Source organism: Empidonax traillii, unplaced genomic scaffold, assembly GCF_003031625.1.
Source record: "Empidonax traillii isolate 1590-97213 ecotype Southwest subspecies unplaced genomic scaffold, ASM303162v1 scaffold801:size538433, whole genome shotgun sequence".
Lineage (NCBI taxonomy): Eukaryota > Metazoa > Chordata > Aves > Passeriformes > Tyrannidae > Empidonax > Empidonax traillii.
In genome coordinates, this window is record NW_020955994.1 from 398,168 (window position 1) to 418,242 (window position 20,075).

Here is a 20,075-nt window from a genome sequence, read left to right on the forward strand (position 1 = left end):
AGGAATATTTTGCTACTAATTTAGGGAGCCACAGAGGGTTCTAGGTCACCTAGATAAATTAGTTTCTTTTCCCGAATCACAGAGGACAGAGAATTTCATCTTGTCTCAACCACGGTGCTAAGGTCAGTCATCTCACTACTGTACAAAGGAAAGAGAATCAAAGTGAGAGTAACTGGTCTCAAACCCTCTAGACCTTGTGCAGCTCTGTTCTCTGCAGATGCTGTTTGAGATGCTGGGATTAGAAGCGACTGACAGCAAAGGCATGCTGAATAACAAGCAAGTTTATATAAATATCCCATCATTGAACTGAGAATTTTTTACACTTATCATTACTGCATGTTTTGGCGGCAAAGAGCTTGTTAAAATGACTATAATTGGAAAGAGAGAAGGGGGAGCAATAATCAAGCAGTGTAGACAGCTAGAGTCCTTAGTGTAGGTACCTTCAGCACCTTTTGGCACTACAGGGAGGGACAGGCTCCTGCCCACCAGAACAGCTGTCATGCTGCAATTCCCCCCTTGCAAGAGCCCATCTCTCCCTTCTGACCAGGAAGGTCCCCAGAGGTGTTGCCTTCTGCACTTGACCAAGCTCTCAGGGAACCACTGGACCCGCCCAACAGCTGTCAGATAACAAATGGCCTCTGCTGTGCTCCTACGATCCCATATGCGTGGTCTCATCCCTTCCTTTCTTTTGAGTCTGAATTCCCCTGGCTCTGTTGGCATGAACAAATTTTCTCTTTCTGTTGCCGTGTTAGGGCTTTGCCATCTCAGTGTGCCACAGTAGGATCAGGCAGGAGCCAGAGACAGCACAGAGGAAGGAGCGCAGCACAAGAATGAGGACTGGACCGCGTTAGCCAGGTGTTGTAGTTGAAGTCACCATGCAGCTACAGACCAAATTTAGCACCTCCAGTTAGGCAACATGAATATCCCACCCTTCCTTGAAGCGTAAACCAAGTCACTTAAAGTATGTTTTATTATGCTGTAGGCATAGCAGCATTTGACTCATAGTCATACAAATTCCCTAACAGACACTAAACAGGACTAAATAGCACTCCATGGGGGAAGACAAGAAACCAACTCAAGGCAGCGCTGGATGCTAAAGGAAGATGCAACATTAGAGATTAAGGGGAGAAGAAGGAATAAAAGCAGCTGAGCAGGCTTTAATGTAATAATGCTGTGATGCAGTCATGTGCAAGGACACTGTCAGCCTCTGCAGAGGTACAGTGGAACTATTAGCATGTTGTCAGTGTCTCTATATTTAGAAAACCATTTAATCTCAATATTCATTCCACAGCATGTGACAGCACTGGAGGCCCACAAACCCTAAAAATGAATATTCCTCATGTGAAATAGAGGGAACTGAAAGGTCCTTCCTAACTTTTGGACAAGAATCCTTAATCAAAACTGTAGTTGGCTCAGTCTTGCAAAAGCATCATAAACATTCCCAGCCAGGTGCAAGATCCATTAATTCAACATTAACCTGCCACAGATGTAAAATAAATGGGAAAAAATTTATTCAGCTACCCAAAAAAACAGCATTTCCCACAGTTAGTGTACTTCAGCAAGTCTTGATCAATCTAATTGTACCCTGTCACGCAGAAATGCCACTATTAACTTTCCAGCCTGAGCACAAATTAACACTACCCAGCCACCAAGCACACAGCACCAGTAGCTATAATAAAGCTGAGTACAAGATTTGCACTCCTGTAGAGAAAACTGGATGCAACTAACATAATAACTTCATGTCTGGAGCAAGGCCTGAGGTTCTTAATCTAAAGTCTAACAGAACATATTTTTATTCTACAGGGAGTTAAGAGAATTCTGTAGAAAAGGGTAAGAAAGGTTAACAATTCCTCCATGCACTCCTTATCAGTCCTGTGCTCCACACAAATCACTGAGGGCTTTGAGAGCATGAAAGATCAGGTCTTCAGGTCAATGGCAAATTTAAACTTTGTGGAAACAGTGCTAAAAAGTCAAAGTGTCTGTCCATGCTACAGAGCTTTCCATTTGCTCTTATTTATGAGTGCTAAATCAAATTTCTTCAGTTAAGATCTCTTCTCATCAAGGAAGCTAGAATAGGTTTCTTCTTTTTGGTTAAACCTCTCTTAATATGTATTACAATAATCTTTTCAGTTACTAATACAGGTATGTTTTAAGTAACATAGTTGCACAGAAATAGCCCAGGCACACAGTAACTTCAGCTGTTCATGGTGTGTCATGGTATACTATTTAGATTTATTCACTGAGATAATGCAATATGGTGCTAACTAACAAGTGTCTCTGCTGCAAATAAATTTGTCTTTCTCCTCTCCCCATCTTCTACTTCACACAAGCAGGTTTTGTCCCTTTACTCATGTCAAGTAGTTATTGAATTTAGTCTGGGCAATAAATGATGCCCTTTGCATTATCTCTCTGTACACGTGGAGAACTTGAAATTGTTGTGGATACAAAAGATGCAAGAACCTCTAAAAAATGCATGAATTTTCCCCAAGACAAACCACGTAGCTGCTACACAGCCAAGATCATCTCACTGCACTACACTAGACTGGAATAAGTTACAGTCCTTACCTGAACACAGGTGCGCCTTTGTCTCTCTGTATTAAATATGACATATTTCTCCTCAGCCTGGCTATTTGCATCACCCAAAGGACAACTAAATCGCTTTGCACAGCTTCTAGCTACAAACACTCAGGGGCAGTCCATGTGAGTGATTTATGGCATTGGAGGAGCTCTTCTGGGAACGAATATGTCTTTGATCTATAACTAGGATGTTGCAGTAAGTAATCATCCATAACACTCATAACATGGATGCAGGTTCTTGCAGCAGCCAGCTCTCTACACATGAGTAGCAGGTGCCTGCGGTCAGAAAATGACAAAAATCCTGCTGTTGGTGAAAAAAAAATGTGGATTTGTGGTGCTGGAACCAGAACAGATCAGAGTGAATCAAACCATTGTGCTCGCCTCTTTCAGTCACCAGCTGGTAACGCAGATGGACCCATCGACTCAGTTCTGCTATCTTGTTTCTGCTAAAAGCCCTACTGACATTCAGAGGTTCACACTGTATTAGTGCCATCAGTCAATACCCCAAAGCACTACATATTTTTAAAACCCCCTTATTTTCAAAAATTGACTTTACAGCTGATATTTGCAACCAGGATTTACGGACACTTCTGCTGGAGTAGTAGTAGTAGTACTGGATTCTGGTATCATTATCTTGGAAATGGATCCAGATGCTGAATGTGTCTCAGCCAACAGACCTGTAACCATAATGATTGATTCTAATACTTCTGGGAGTGTTTACGTGATCATAAAACTGCTGCAAGGTAAACTTTCAAATATTACAACAGCAAAGTAATGCTCTTAGGAAGTATCAATTTAAAAGGTTTTTTGGACCTTATTTTATAAGGTTCAATTCATTTAAGTGGGAAATTTTTTGCAGATATAATCCTAAATGACTGGAATACTGAAAGCTCTTTAAATCAGTTGATTTGGGATTTAATGCTGGACTAGCAAAAGGAGTTTTAGTAAATAAAATACCTGATAGTATCTGGCTGTAAAAGGAGGAGAAGGACACTATCTTTGAACTGAGCATTCAAAGGACACTCAAAAAAAGTCAGTGAAACCCTTAAAAGAATCTGGTTATCACAATTTTTTTGTTTTGTTTGCTTTGTTGTTTGTTTGTTGGGTTTTTTCCCTGCGGTAGAACATTTAAGCACATAAGCAGTAACATACAAGCAGCCATAGCTAGGGCACAACTGCTTGTCACAGCTCCTGTAAATCACTTTCTTTTGTTGCAAGATGTTGCACCACATGTATCATTGGACAACATAGGAAACTGAAAGCTCAAGAACTGTATAGGTTATAAATTAAGTGAATGTAGTCACTTTTCTCATATACCCTGGTGTATGAGAAGAGCTTGAGGTTGATTGTAAGAGGAACATTCTTCTAATAACGATTAGTACAGTTTCCTTATCTGTAGTCACCTATTGATAAGAGCTATACTAGGTGAAAAGAAATAGAAGAAATTAAAGGTTTGGTAACTATCATCTTTCTAATGAAAATTCCATGTCATGTATCAGCCAAGCCACATGGCTGGGATGGCAGGAATATGTGCAAACTCATACTCTACCAGGACTCTGGGGTTGTAGTGTAGAACCTAGTTCACTGTCCTCATTTGGAGTTGAACTAGACCTTAGACAGGAACACAAGCAAGAAGAGTGGTTTATAAATAACTGCACAGTTCTGGTCCTTCATACACATGTTCCCAAAATTACCATCACTCACATAAGTGATCCCATTAAATCCACAGCACTATTTATTGCTCACAAAAGGAAAGCCCATTAAATCCACAGCATTACCTATTGCCCACAAAATGAAAGCCCATAAACCACTTGACTGTCTCTAACCTGAGGGATTTTATCATCTGTGAAGCCTTGGACAAGCTAAGAATGACATGGTTCTGAATTAATTACTCCTCTGTAGCTCTTCTCATTGCTTTTCACATGTAGACAAATGTCAGTATTTACAGGATCAAGTTCTTAATTGAAAATGTTCACTGCCAACTCATGCAGCCACCAACAAAACCAGAGATCTTACATCAAAATATTTTAATGATCCTTTAAGAAGCAAAACATTATGAATGTCACATATTGCCACCATCCTGAGATTGTGCTTTGCTACAATTAAACCAATAGCCAGGAGTTTCAGAATTTTCGAAATAATCATTACTTTGTATTTTAAAAATGATTACTCAAAATTCATAAATGTAGCAGTCACTATGTGAAAAAATCACTTCCTTTTCTCTCCAAGTGTAAAATATTTCTCTATTGTAATAATGCAGTTTAATGCTCACAAAATCACATCAGATCAAATCCAACACAGAACTGCTGAGATACACAGAAATTGTCTTCCTTAGGATCATCACCCTCTGGAATTAAAACAATAAAATACGTTATTGATATTCCTTGTATAGTAAAAAAACTGTTTGCTGTACTTGAAATAAGCAGATAGCTCACTCTTCTGTGTATGCATTGCACCCTCTGCATCTGCTTTTTCATCCTTATTTCAGACTGTGAGTCTGTGAGATCTATTATACAGAATCATCAGCTCACAGAATTCTCCTGGGTAAGCTGGACTGCTAGTGCCTGGTCTAGCTTAAGCATCTGTTCTTTCTGAAGGAGGACTCCTTCATTTGAATAACCCCAGAACTGCTCACACCTACCCCACCTGCACCACTCTCTTCAGGCTTCCTAAGCTAACTAAGGCTGGGTCTAACCAGTATCTTCATGGGAACACATCCACTGTTAATCTGAACATGGAGATGTTCCAAATTATATTATCTTAATCATATTTTGAAATAGCTACAGATTGAAATGATTCTGTGTCTGCTACAGGATGCTGATCTGCTAGTTCCACTTTGAGTGGAGGGAGTCGCTGGTGTTCTCTCTCAGAAATAGATGGTATTTAATTGTCTGGTTGGAATTAAAAAAACCCATACCTAATTTTTACTTTCCAGGTAAGATACACTCACACACAGTTGAAGGTTCAGCAGTTCTTACTTCCTAGTCACTGGCACACTTCTGCTCAGAAAATTGAGCATTTTTTTCCCCAGGTTCAGAGTCTCAGTTTCATTCTTTCTTTTGGTGTCTTTTTTGTTGACTGACTCCTCTGAGCAGCTGCTTAATGCCACTGTTCTGTATGTCAAAAAATCACATACTATCTTCCCTGCTGTCCTTTTCTGGCAAACAGAAAACCCAATGGATTCTTGGTCAGACAAAATCTGCATTTTAACCAGGCTTCTGGGCAATCAAATTTATGCCAGTCTGATTAATTTATCATCTGACAATTTTTCTAATCAGATTTTTCTTTCTATTTTTAAATATGAATCAGGTCATTTCCCCTCCTTGAACCTATGTTTACTTGAAGCTAATGACATGCCCTTCAGGCTTATCAGGTTAAACCAATGAACAAACAGGACTTCCTTCAGCTGCAGGGTGATAGCAAAAATGATGTGGTAATCTAACACAAAATAAAAAAGACCATTATTTTAATTACATTTCAAGATTTTGCTGATGTTGTATTTTACATTTTACCCTTTGTGATAGGTATGCACCTACTGTAGTGAAGGCATGTACACATCTGTTGAACATGACCATAAAGGTGCAGGAGCAGATATTAAGGCAGATGGAATTTCTCAGGTTGGGGGACTTCACAAGGCTCTCACATCTGACAATTCTCTCTATCCCATAAGAAAAGTTCACCTTTTCAATGGCAAGGATGGTGTTTAGGAGCAATATTGCTAAAAACAATTAAATGTGATGTAGTTATACTCTCCCTATAGGTGCCTGCAGCAGAGCAGCTTCCTTCACTTCCTATTTACAGCAGCAAACCTTTGTGCCCCAGTGCTTCGTGAGAAAAGTTCTGCCTGAGCCTTCTATGGGCACCCAAGGGTGTAAGGAACCTTCAGATACTCAGTAACAGGAAAAAGAACATAGAGCAGGAAGAACATAAAAGGGAAATGGAAAAGAGAAAGGAGATTGTTCAACTTTTAGAAAAGGTTATCTTCAGTGTAATATAGTAATTATAGAATTTCAATTACCTCTAATAGTTGATAATACTAACAGAATGGTAGCTCATACTGAAAACATTTAATTTCTTTGGGTTTCTCTTTGGAAACGTAAGTGTAAATTAGGGCAGCACAACTTATTCTTCTTGTGGTATTTTTTTTCTTTACAGCTTATTTTGCAAATTTCGCCACATAAGTGATTTTCAGTCTGTCAAGCAAGAATAGCATTTAATTAACAGGTACACATACTTAAACGTTTTTTGTGGCTTCTATCTACTTCTCTCTAGAGTAAGTATTTCTAAAGAGCTGTCTTTCATTTTCTTAGTTGATGTAGTTACTACAATTAAAATTACACAGTATGTCTCCAGGGATTTACATTACAGGAATAATAAATACAATGGAAGCTGTTTGGTATAAACAGCTTAGTGAGTAAGAAAAATACATTATGTATTTCTTAACCTTTTCTATATACTGCAACTTTTTACAAGCAAAAAAAGCATACCTTTGCCACATGTAACTGCATACATACACAATTCACCTCCTCCTAGGTAATATTCTGCCACGAAATAGGAGAACAGATTCACTAGATGGATCCTATGTCCCTTCTCACAGGTTTCATATTATTCTAATAACCTACAAGAGCAGTTTAGTTTTGTATTTTTCAAAAAAACCCTGAAACTGAATAAAATTGTGCCTTCTTGGTACTAGCAATTTGCTATTTTAAAACTTGGCATTCTCTGACAATAAACCAAGTGTAAATGTATCTTTGATAGCATGTTTTCTAAATATCAACAAAGGATAGTTTCAAATACATTTCAGAATCTAGCCAGAAGAAAAGCTCTTAGCTTTTAAACTTAAAATTTCTGGCTTGAACAAATGATACTATTTTAATTTATTTAACTTGAGTAATACAGTCACGAGATTACATCTGTAAAATTAAAGCATATTCTATACAATGGCAGTTCCATTGTACACTTCACTTACTGTTATATTAACTTGAACCCCCTGGAAAAATGGAGTTCTGTGAAAGGCAAATCTGACAACAGTATTCCGAGCTTAGGAATTTCTGAGTTAGGTTCAAAGACGAAGAAGTATTTATGCAAATTGGTCTTATTTTGTCAACAGGGCAAATCAAGACTGAAAACATGTTGAAAAATCTTTTCAGAGTCATCTATAGTCTGTACACAGTAAACTGGCTCAAGGTCAGAGGCCAGACTGTGCTGCATTTCTCTGAGGCAATACACAGAAGGTCCAAGGGGGATGGGGCAGATAAAAAGGACAGAGGAAAGGGAATAACAATTCATCCTGTATTTCAAACTCCCAGGTTCTGAACTGCCTCAAGGTAAAATCTTCAGCAAGATCTGCTGTAGTGTATAGCAGCTTCCTCACTGCTGCCCACAAGCTGTTCTGCAGGATGCAAGAGCACACTGATTTGATTTTTACCTAACAAGAGGGAACAAGGCCACATGCATGCTACTCCTTTGTGGAGCAATCTTAATCCTTACTCTGCTCTCTGTATACATCTGGAAAGGCTGCGCCAGGATTAGTTGTCTTTTTTTCTAGATTACAATATGTGAATGTTTTTAATAAAGCAGTTCTCAAAGGGGGCTGGTTCCTGGGAACTGATATCAAAGCAAACACAGGTTAACAGAGACATGTATCTGAGATAAGGTGACAGTACTGACTGTCTGTTATTTATGGGGACAATCTGTATTTACCTATACTTTCCATCTAATGCTCACATATTTATTCACAAAGCTCCAAACTTCCACTTATTTAGGAACACAACTTCCATTGACTGTAAGGTAGAAATGTCTCTCTAAGGAAGAACAGACCCTTGACTCATTACTGAAAAAAAGACATTTTATGCGGTAAGAATGGGACCTACCTTTTTAGTCTGACTCACATTTACCAAACTGCAACTTCAAAATGCCTTTGCCATGAAGCTGAAGGATCTGGTTGTATTCTTTGGGCATTGCATGGAAGCCCGGTTTAGGCAGTTGGTTGTCGTAATAGTGGTGGCTGATTGGCATCTTCTCTGTGGATTTTGAGAAAGGCCAGAAGCCATAGAGCTTCACATTCTCACATAGCTCAAGAGCAGCACTAGTGATCATAAAACCAGATGACAACCGGTAGGCTTTCACACCCTTAGTTCTCCAGAACTGGGCAAGGCTTTTTAGATAAGTGGGATGAAAAAATATTGCCCTTTGGGTTGCTTTGAACTCTTTCAGAGTGTGATATACTTTAAAAGAAGTGGCTGTGTTGCTTCTGAAGGAAAATGCTGGCAATAAAAGAAAAGCATCTCCATAGACGGCAATGTTTTCCAGAAATTCTGTCTTCTTTTCATTTAGCTTGTTGTATCTGTAAAGTACAACATTTTAGGAATGGAATGTACTATTGATATAAATACTACAAACCAAAACAGCACAAATGCATTAGCATATACGAGTTATGAACTCTGCTGCACCAGTTCAGCCTGTCTATGCTGCAAATTTATACCACCCTATTATATGTTGTTATATGTGCAGTTATGAAAATCTGATTATTGTATAATAAGAACACACTACACAGGACTGGACTGGCAACACAGGAACTACTGATACAGATCAAAATCACTGCTAATGAGACTAGGCCCTGTTTACAGAATTGATTGATTCAAGAAATTTCAAAGGAGAATGCAAAAAAGTACTGTATTAATACTTCTTCTATTTAAAACTACATGCACTAAGATATGTACTGCATATTTATTACATCAATAGGTATACAATAATCTCTCTTCAGAATCTGAGTGTCTGCCCTGTGTAGAAATACAAGGATATATGTGAGCAGTCTTGGAGTGTTAAAGTGTGCTCAACTTTTGCAGTGTTTTACTTGCATTTGATATACTCTTAAAATAGATAAAAATACAGGCATGTCTGTTTATCTCCTTTGACTACCACAGGAACATACGGAGATCTAGAAAGACTTAGAGCTCTAACTTCACAAATGAAGAGTATTCATTCTCAGCTGCTTTTGGTCCCCAACAACCAACAAAGAGACAGTTCTTACTACTGGATAATTCAAATTTGGTCCTCTCAAATACTTAATAGTGAAATTCACAAGTTATCAAAGAAGTGATACAAGGAAGGGCATCACTCAACTCATGTCCTCTATAGATCTGACTACTCTGAATCACCTGAACTTGTGCTTGCAACCACCTTTGGTATTCAAAGCACTGAGGCCTTTTCCTAGGGAGCTGTCTATTTGAGCAGTCTGTTTTCACTTTGTAAGGGCTACCAGAGCCCACTTTTCACAAATGGTTCCAGCAGAAACTGGAAAAATTGGTTTCATTTCCCTTCACAACTTGCTTAGGTTCAAACCCTCTTCTCATGCAGCACTTCAAGACAGAGGACGGCAGATACTGCCTTTTCCATTCAAAACCCTCACACAGGAGTTATCAACTATCTCTTGCACAGCTGAATTCTGCAAGGAGTGATACATCCCTTCTCAGCCCGAAGGGGTTTAAACTTACAGCTTCTGCTTCCCAGAAAAGTGCCATTATCACCAGACTCTGAAACAAAATGAATGAGAGAGACTCAGGCCTTCCTGTTGACCCTGAGCCTCTGTGCATGCAAGAGTCACACAGCCAAAACAAGCAAGAAACCTCTGAGCCTACGTGGAGGAAAAGTGGCTGAAGGCTGAATTTCTGGCCTCTCTGCCAAGAATTTATCTGTTTCTACTCAGCGTAAAGTACACCAAGAGCTCCCAGGACAGAATTCAGATGTCTGCTCTTCCTTAGCTAGAAACCTGGACAACCCAACTTTGTCTCGTTCTCCTTTCCAGCTCTGCCACTGTAAGAAGTGTAGTCCAGCTCCATTAGAACACATTAGAACTGTGTTCTTGTCCAAGAGAGTTTGCCTACATCATACACCCTGACAGACATAGTTAAAATCCTGATTAATCTTATCAAGAATAACATCAGACGAACCTGGTCCACAAACCCAGAAATAGAAATTACAGGGCATAATGTCAGAATAGGCCTTCTGAAAGACAAAACAAACTTAGTTCTGCTAAACAGTACCAAGTTGCTTCCTGCTCCTTCTTCCAAAGCATTTACAGTCTTCTCTGAATATTTAAATAAATAATTTTTTTCAATCCTAAAGTCTTCTTATAATCTCATTTCATCCTTACACAGGTTTAGCTCCTATTTCCTTCAGTGTAACTCCTATTAACCCTGGTGTGCCTTCATTTGGCTAAAAAATGAGTTCATCTGTGGCAGAACACTTTGATCAAGCCCAGACAAATCATGGATAAGGTCAGTAGTCACCAAGGATGCTGAGTCACTGGACACTTTTCCTTCCTCATGTTCTTGTGCAGCCCTAGTAACATCAGTGACCTAAATCTATTTTTGGGAAAGCAATAATTCATATTCATTTAAATCAAAAAGGTCCAGGTAAGCATTAACATAGTTAGTACTCAATCCAAAAAAATGAAATTCTATCCCTGAATCAATGAAAAATGCGTCTTAGTAATTTCTATCTACTCACTGTACTTTTTCCTTCTTCCTTTCAAGGTGAAAAAAAAAGTTTTGCCTGATGTTGTCTTTTTGACAATACAGTTATGACAGACAATAGAATACAATAAGATACAGTAAGATCAGCAAGCAGTAAATAACATGGCACAGCAGTCCTTTTCATAGATAAGCTGCAGTTCCAGCCTGCTGAAGATGTCAGATTAGTCATCTGGCCTTATTGGATTTTCTTTTCATCAAGAAGGTGAAAAAAACCCACCACAACCTCTGCTGAGAAAAAAAGAGCATCTTTCATATGGATTAAGAAAATGAATTAGAGAAAGTGGGCCTCCATTCAGGAAATAGCCTTCATCAAAACAGCCTCTAAGCACATTACCTAAGAACATGTGCTTATAGTGCTTCTGATAGAATCAGACATATATTTCCAGGCTTTCCCTATTTATGATTACAATTCCTTTCTAAATGTTTGGGGTCATGAGGGTCATGGTGGGGAAAAGAAGAGCTTTGGGCCTAAAATCATCAATTTTACTCTGCCATAAATAGTTGTCTCTGCCATAAATAGCTGACTTGTGTCAGGCTCTTGCTAATCTGGGTAATGCTGACTCCTTTCTGCTACAAAAAAAGGCCAGGTTTAACAGATTTCCATCTAGACTAGTACATATTTTACACGGGAACTAAGCCTTAATGAGGTAATCCGCATGCACTGCTCTCATGATGGTATCCCACTGAATTTCCAACAAAATTTAAATCACATCAAACAATTATACACGATTGCACAGAAATAGATTTGCAGTGGTACTCACTTCTGAGCTATGATACTCGGATTAACAGTCACGAGGTTTGTTTTATTGCCAACATCTTTGCTAATGCTTCCTGTTGTTGGAGGAAGGTTACACCTGAAATGGAGAAACATTTGCTTAAACAGATGTGCACCAGAAATGCTTTACAGTCATTATTTGCAAATTCCTCTCTTGCGCAATGACACTTTCACGTCAGCTCCCAGGGATGTCTAAGCACTTTGCAAATATTAAATAAGGCTTACAGCACTTCTAGTAAAAATATTTAATCTACTGTACAGATGGTTAAAATAGGGCACAGAGAGCTCATTTTCATAAATCGTACCACAAACCAGGAGCACAGTTAAAATCCCAGAAGTCAGTCTATGAGTGCCCCGCACTAGCTGCTAGGAAATACCTCTTGCCTAAACAATGCATTTCTACGGAAGGTCTTCTACTGTGTCTTCTAACAACAGTGTAACTTGCTCTATTGCAGAAACAGTGATTTCTGTAAAATGTAAAACCAGCATTTTTTAAAAGTTGGTCACTTAGTAAGTTTAGTATTTTAGTATGCAGATTTTCCACTTTTATTAGGACAGTTTTCCAACTGGAAAGACCAAATATTAGCCAAAAGTAAGAAAAGGAAACAAAGTCAAGCAAACTGGAACCTTCCTTCTGTTACTCTGTTCCCTTGTAGGAACTACAAAGTGTGACTCCTACTGATAGAGTGGGCCAAATTATGCTCTGAGTACACCTGATTTTCTCCCAGTCTATATAGCAAGATAAAAAAACCTACTTCAATAGATGCCTAATTTTTTAGATAACTAACAGAAGGTGAGACAAATACCAGGACAGTTAAATGATTACATGAGTGAGACAAACTATGGCTCAGTAAACTCTTTGTTAAACAAGAGGTAAACATGGCATTTAATACCAGTCTCCTAAGGGATCCTAAATGACTAGAAAATTCAGGTTCTCAGATGATCACACTTCACTGCAAGGTGTCTTTGTAATTATAGATCATACATGTATCCATTTACACTCCTCTTTAATTACGAAGCAGCATTCTGAAAACTACAAAACAGTAGTATCCTTAGAGAGGCAGAAAGAAAGGATTGTAAAGGTCCTTCCTCATTGCTACAAACTGGCATTGGTAGGCTTCCAAGCCTGCCAAGTTTTTAGAAACATAAGACACACTCCAGTAAGATGAAGCAGCTCTTACCTGAACACAAAGTCAGAACGATCGATTTCAGCTCCACAGCTGGAATTTTTCAGAATGCCTCCATTTCCAACCACAGCACAGGTCTTGAAGGGATAGACTGAAAGAGGCGAGGACTGCAAACAAATAAAAAGACACAGACAATGCCTTATAAATCTTTTGATTGTTTCTTTTTGTCGATTTGCTCCTGCAGGCTTAATCTGGTAAATCCCCGTAAAAGCATTCACCGTTTAGGCAGACAGGGTTGGCAGACCTTGACAGCTGGGAGTGAAAAAGAGGCACCAATAGACTGAGAACTGCTACTTCTGTCATCAGAACTTTGAGAGAATAACACTGGATTATTAAAACTGGGTATCTTTTAAATACACATAACACAAAAACTATCTAGGAGTGAATTGAATCCTTGAAAAGTTAAGGAAGCAGCTTGTACTGAGAACAGCTTAAATTTTACCCAGTTTCCTTTGCACTGTAACAGACGGGGGACTTTCACATAATCATTGACTTTCTCAGCTAATAGAAGGGAACTTTGTAAATGCTCATCACTTGTGTCATCACACACTACATTTGAAGTAAAACAATGAATTTAGGGAAACCTGAAGATGTTGAAAAGGATAATGATTTGCCTTGGCTTAACTTATAGTGAATGTGAGGCCTCACTGACAAGGTTACTGTTTCTAGCAGTTCACCTCTCTGCTCCTCTTGTTACAGCTTGCTGTCTTATGTAGGGAAGCTGAGTGGGAGCTAAGTGCATCCACCTGAGAATCAGCACAGATCACAACCTAGCAAATGAATGTAAATTGTTGGCTATTTCAGTTGACATTAATAGAGTTGGCTGTTATCCCAGCCTCAGAAACTTTTCTCACATGTTGTTCACCCCCTTCTGCTGCGGGAGCATTGACATTCAACAGAGATGCCAACAGTTGGATAACTTTGACTGAAGAAATTAAACCCAGTTGTAAGATTGAGTCAAAACTTGCTTATGGAAAGCATTACCCTTCCTCCTTCTCTCACCAGCCTGCCTAAAGAGAAGCAGGACGAGACACTGTTATAAACAAGACAAAAAGTGTGGGGAAAGCAGCAAACATCATGTTGCCTGACAATATATTACAAAACAACATGTTCAAATATTTTGTTCAATTCTGAAAAGGCAGTAGGAGAATACAAAGGCCAGACAACTCTGGCTAGCTTAGCACATATATGTGCACATAAAACACTACTATTCTCTTTCATTAAGTTTAAATTTGGAACCACTGTAACCTATATTGCAATGAAGTCCTTAATGACTGACAGCAGCATTAGGAAGAACTACATGGTAGCTGGGATCTCACAAATCAAGAAGGCCAGAGATGGGTAAGAGGGCTCCCATGTGCTCTCCATTTGGAGAAACCAAATACAACCTCTTTGTCTAGTCTCAAGAACTTTTATGTCTTTGTAAGTCCTGAGCTACAAAGTCTAATTCCTTATCTCAACCTGTGTTTCTGGCTGCAAATGCCTCATCCCAGTGGGCAACAAAGCTGGTGAAAGGCTGGAAGGAATTTCCTATGAGGAGCAGCTGAGGACTTTGGATTTGTCTAGTTTGGAGAAAAGGAGGCTGAGGGGCCTCAGTGCTCTCCACAGCCTCCTGAGGAGGGGAAATGTAAGGAAGGTGCTGATCTCTTCTCCCCGCTATTCAGTGATAGGACACATGGGAATGGTTCATAGCCACACCAGGGGAGGTTAAGACTGGATTTTAGGAAACATTTCTTTACCAAGAGAATGGTCAAACACTGGAATAGGCTTGTGGTTGATGCCCCAGCCTCTCAATGTTTAAGAGGAATTTGGACAATGTTTTTAATAACTTGCTTTAAGTTGGTCAGCACTGAATTGGTCAGGCAGTTGGACTATATGATTGTTGTAGGTCCCTTCCAACTGAAATTATTCTATTCTATTCTATCCTATATTGTGTTTATCACCAAGATAGTTTTCATAAATTATATGCCAAGACAGCACCAGAAATGGCATGGGTATATGAAAAATGTGAAATGTTCTTCCACACTGAAATGTCTTTAAAAATGGGAATAATAAAAGCAAGGCAAACATTTTCAGAATATTCACTTCTGAATTCAGCTGGCTGCCAAGCTGGGCTGTAGCTTGTGTTCTGTAGCAACTCTACCTCTAATCTGATCTATGACACCCTGTCCATGCCTCCATTACAGTAGAGGAAGGCTGAAAAAAAAATCTTGCAAGGTGAATAAAGAAGTGCATACAGCATCTGATGGGTCTTTTCCAGAGGAATCAAAGTAGCTCTATTACTAGCCCAAAATATACATATGATACTGCAGTTACAGTAACAGGTAAAGATACAGTTCTTACCACAGGCAGCATCTTAAAAATGTCCTCTGTAATGAGGATGGTCTTTTTACTGTCCACTTCATAACTCATGTTACTTCCCAATGGGCTGTTGTTTTGAGAAGCAATAAAATTGTGAACTGCATCACAGCAGGAAGCTAATTCTGACCTGCAAAAAACCCAAACAAAACCTGCTCAAAGACAGGCAAATAAGCAGGAAAGCGATGCTGGGGAATTAGATCAATGAAAACCAGTTCAAATTAACTAAGCAACAAAAGCCTATATGAACCTTCTATAATGTAATTTACCTTGACTTGCTTTGCAGAGCAAGTCCATTTTCACAGCAAATATTCAGAAACCAATCAGACCAAGAACTTACACTATTTTTCTCTCTTGGTCTCCCTTTCCCACCAAGAAAAATGTGTAGTCAATATCTCCTCCACATTATTAATTGCTAAGATTATTATAGAAACACTGAGAGACTTCAGTTACCAAAATCAACAATGTGAGATTTCAATCAACACAGAACAAGTGATTATAAGAAACTAGAAGGCTAAAGAAAGAAAAAAACAATGAGATGAAAGAAATGATGATGAAAGGTACTGGAGATAGTACTTGGTGAACAGCTAGATGGTTGCAAGCCAATTAATTAATAATTAATTTCTGCAACTGTTCAGCACAGTTTCCTGTGCACATTATCAAAGGTGTTAAATAAATTAGATCACAACTGCCACATAAAGAAGACAGATACTTTTGTGGTTGAGACAGACAGCCTAGCTGCTCCCCAAAACACCCAGCTGAAATCCTTAAATATGTAAGAGTGCAAGGGATTCACTCAAACTTTTTGTGTGAGTGAAGACTATCACTCATCTTACAATTTCTGTTACCTCCAAACTTATGAAAATACGATGTGTGCAGATATCTTGCATTATTAACAGTGAAATGCAGTGCAAAGCCCCATCAGACCTTTGAAATCAGACCTAAAACACTGTAATTCATTTTGCTTTAGGCAACAACGTTCCCTCTGCTGCCACGGGATCTGATTTTCAGACTGTAAGGCTGAAATATTCATGTCCAGACATTATGTATCAATTGTTAAGACATAGCTTTCTCACTGGCTGAGATACTAAGAAAACTACTAACAATTTAAAGAAGATAACACATTTATAACAGAATTGCTTGGAATTTTGAAGAAGATACCACAGCAGGGAAAAGACAGTAATTCTTATCCTAACAATGAAGGTTAATTGGGAAGAAAAAAAATAAATTTACAGTTAGAGTCAGAGGAGCAGAAAAGTTTTATTTCATACTTTTTCAGTGAGTAAGGTAAACCAAACTGCTGGAACTAGTTAAACATTACAGGACAAATCCTAGGTAAGCTCACTTTAATAGGGTAAGACATAGGGAAGAGAAGTTGCTTTATTTCCCTTTATCAACAACGTAGACAGAAAAAATATTGTAATAATGACAATATAATTTTATTTTTGATGGAGATGAAGCACAGAAGAAGAGCCCAAGCATTATGTTTCCTGGAAGACAGGGACCAGAATGAACAGGTCTGGGATAACTCCCAGTCTCACTTCTCTGGGAAAAATTCTTGTCAAAACAAGAGGGGAAAAAAAAGATTGGGAAGGTTGGTTTAATTCGTATATAAAATACTAGAGGAAAGAAAGAAAAGAGTAACATTTCAATAGTCAGATGACTTACTGGTATCTATAAACCCATTTTGAATACTGAGCTCTGAAACTCCCTAAAGATAAAGTTTCCAGATGTGTGAGGAACACTGGGAATGACTGAGTGCTGGGAAGGCACAGACCTGAAATAACCATACTAGGAAAGTAACTAGGAAATGTTAATCCTGAAAGAGGATTATACATACTACATCGAGTAGGGTTCAGATTTCCACAAACTGCATTCTGCTCCACCCCCTGAATTCAGTGAGGGCACCACCAAGCCTCACTACCCCTTTCCTGCACTCTGGGGCTGCCCCCATCCTGTCTATGGCTCAGGACCCCACTTCAACCCTCCAGAGCCATCAGTCCCTGCCCCAACAACATCACAGCAGGGCCAGTCTCCATTTGTGTCCACCCTGTCCCCAGGGATGTGGACGTGCCCATGCCCAGGGCTAGGGCTGACCCACTCCTGGCCAGGGGTGGGATGAGCCCAGCTGCCAGTTCCTGCTCTGCTGCCCAGGTTACTGTTTTGAATCTCACATCCTGCCCTCAGGAAGAAGCTGTCTCTTACTGTTCCCTGGCACTTACATAGAGATGAGGAATCACATAACCCATCATTTTTATTTGCTTTGTTTTTTTTCTTAAAGTTAAATGGACCAGGCCTAAATATTATCTGTGTGAACTATGGGACATTCAGAGGAGAAGGAATAATGCCAGAATATTCTTGACAGGTTTAGTCAAATAGCTGTTTTGGTGTGATGGCTACCAGACCCTGAAAAGCAAACTGATGATAGATACTGTTCATTAATAACAATGACAAGGTTTTGCTTTTTATTACTCATTCCACAAGAACGAGTGCTTCAATAAAAGCAGAAGCAGCCTGGAAGAAAAACAGATATCAGAATTAATACGAAAGTAATTGTTTAAATTAATATTATGGATCCACTGAGGAAGTAAAACATAGCCAGGCTAGCTCAGAAATGCAGTAAGAACAAGAGAACACATGTTGATTAATGACATATTCTTAGAGCACATGTGCTAAAAATTTGGTGGTAACAACAGAAACCTTATTTAGATCAAATCATGAAACAGAATCCCACTGCGCCCAAGCATCCCTGTGCAGAGCTTCAGTGGGAATGCCTGTAACTTGCAGACAGCAATACCCACTGGCAATGTATTTAGCAGTCTGTTCATACAGGATTTTGTACAAGCTGTTACATGTGGTAATCTAAAATGGACAGTAAATAATGAAGGAGGGATAGAGACTGGGCAGTTCAAGCAATTTTTTTACTGCAATCATCATCAGGGTATTAATGTCATATGTGGTCTCTGTCATCACGTGATGACACCTCTAAAAAGCATGTACTTCATAAGATTAAGATATATATCATACAAGCCAATTGTTTTAACAAGTGCTATAGGCAAGGTGTTGCAAAGCCACAACAACATTTTGACTTGTGTACCATGTCACCTGGGGAGAGGGAAACTGTTAAAATCTACTGTACAAAGAAGTTCCTAAACAGATGGTGGGATAAGAAATAAGGGGCAGAATCTTAACAGCATCAAACAGTACTACAATAAAGTCAAACTGCTTTTTTTTTTGCCTTTTTTTTAAGAGTAGAAAGTGGTCTATGTTGTCTGTTCTGACAAGGAGAAAACACTGAGAAGCAGCTCTTGGAAGATGGGATGTTGCTATACAGGCTGAGCATCCACCTCAGATACATGTCAGAATAGGTTTGTAGCTTAAATTAAGAAGGTTTAGGTTCCAGATTTTACCAGAGACTGGGAGAGTCAAAACACCCTAGAAAAAACACTTTGCCCTTGAATAAAGTGTTTTTATGATCCAGTCACAGCATCAGAAGTCCAGAGGCAGGAAGTTAACTTTCTTTACAATGGCTAGTCATCATCATCATCATCATGGCTAGGCTTTGCGAACGAAGATTTGAGAGGGGCTCTACCCACGCTTGCTACAAGTGCACTGATGGCTAAAAAGGCCAATGCGAGATAGACAAGTCCGGTTGCAGAAGGCACAGCAGAAAGACTCCCCAGGTGATATCGACGAGATCCAATTCTTTCTGCGTTGTCTTTTCTCCTCAAGAGTGATCCTGCGTGTGTTCCCAAAAGCAGTAGCAGCGTTATAGATGGTGTGTCTCCAGGCCTCCCAACTGGAGGCCAGGGTAGACCAATGGTGGTGATCAATATGGCCAAGGCTGAGGGATTGTTTCAGGCAGTTCTTGTATCTCCTCTTCGGGGCTCCTCTCTTGCAGCAGCCCGTGGCAAGTTCCCCATAAAGCACGATCTTGGGGAGGCGATGGTCCTGCATCCTGGAGACGTGCCCTGCCCAGCGCAGCTGAGTTCTCAGCAGCATGGCCTCAATGCTCGTGACTGCTGCCTGTTCAAGGACAGACGTGTTGGTCACATAGTCAGTCCAGTGGATGTTGAGGATTGTACAGAGGCAGCGCTGATGGAAGCGTTCTAAGAGACGCAAGTGGTGGCAGTAAATGACCCAGGATTCGGATCCATATAGAAGAGTAGACAGTACAACGGCTCTGTAAACACTGATCTCAGTACTTTTCTTCAGGTGTTTCTTTTGCCACACTCTTTTATGGAGTTTACCAAAAGCTCTGTATGCCTTTGCTAACCTGTTGCCAATTTCTGCATCAATCTTACCGTCTGAGGAGATGATGCTTCCCAGGTAATTAAACTGCTGGACTGATTTGAGCTCTGTTTCATCAATGGTGATATGGGGATGATGGGAGACTTCCTGGGGAGCAGGTTGATATAAAACTTCTGTTTTCTTCAAGCTGACTTCCAGTCCAAAAAGCTCAGCAGCCTCTGCAAAGCAGGATGTTAAACATTGCAGAGCTACTTCTGTGTGGGCGACCAGGGCGGCATCATCAGCGTAAAGCAGCTAGTACAGGGCTATGTTTTGGACTTGTGCTGAACACAGTAATATAGAGACGTTTTTATTATCACTGAGCAGGGCTTACACAGAGCCAAGGCCTTT

The 20,075-nt window shown here is 39.5% G+C and overlaps 1 protein-coding gene across 1 annotated transcript in view; it reads right to left on the bottom strand.

Annotated features, from left to right (window-relative positions):
- Positions 1 to 3,102: 3,102 nt before the first annotated feature.
- Positions 3,103 to 20,075, bottom strand: part of ST8SIA6 (ST8 alpha-N-acetyl-neuraminide alpha-2,8-sialyltransferase 6) — a 40,647-nt gene continuing 23,674 nt past the window's right edge. Inside the window, 5 exon segments of the mRNA XM_027901593.1 lie at positions 3,103 to 4,922; positions 8,451 to 8,923; positions 11,876 to 11,968; positions 13,071 to 13,183; positions 15,420 to 15,564. Coding sequence (XP_027757394.1) covers positions 8,455 to 8,923; positions 11,876 to 11,968; positions 13,071 to 13,183; positions 15,420 to 15,564 — 820 coding nt within the window. The 3' untranslated portion in view covers positions 3,103 to 4,922; positions 8,451 to 8,454.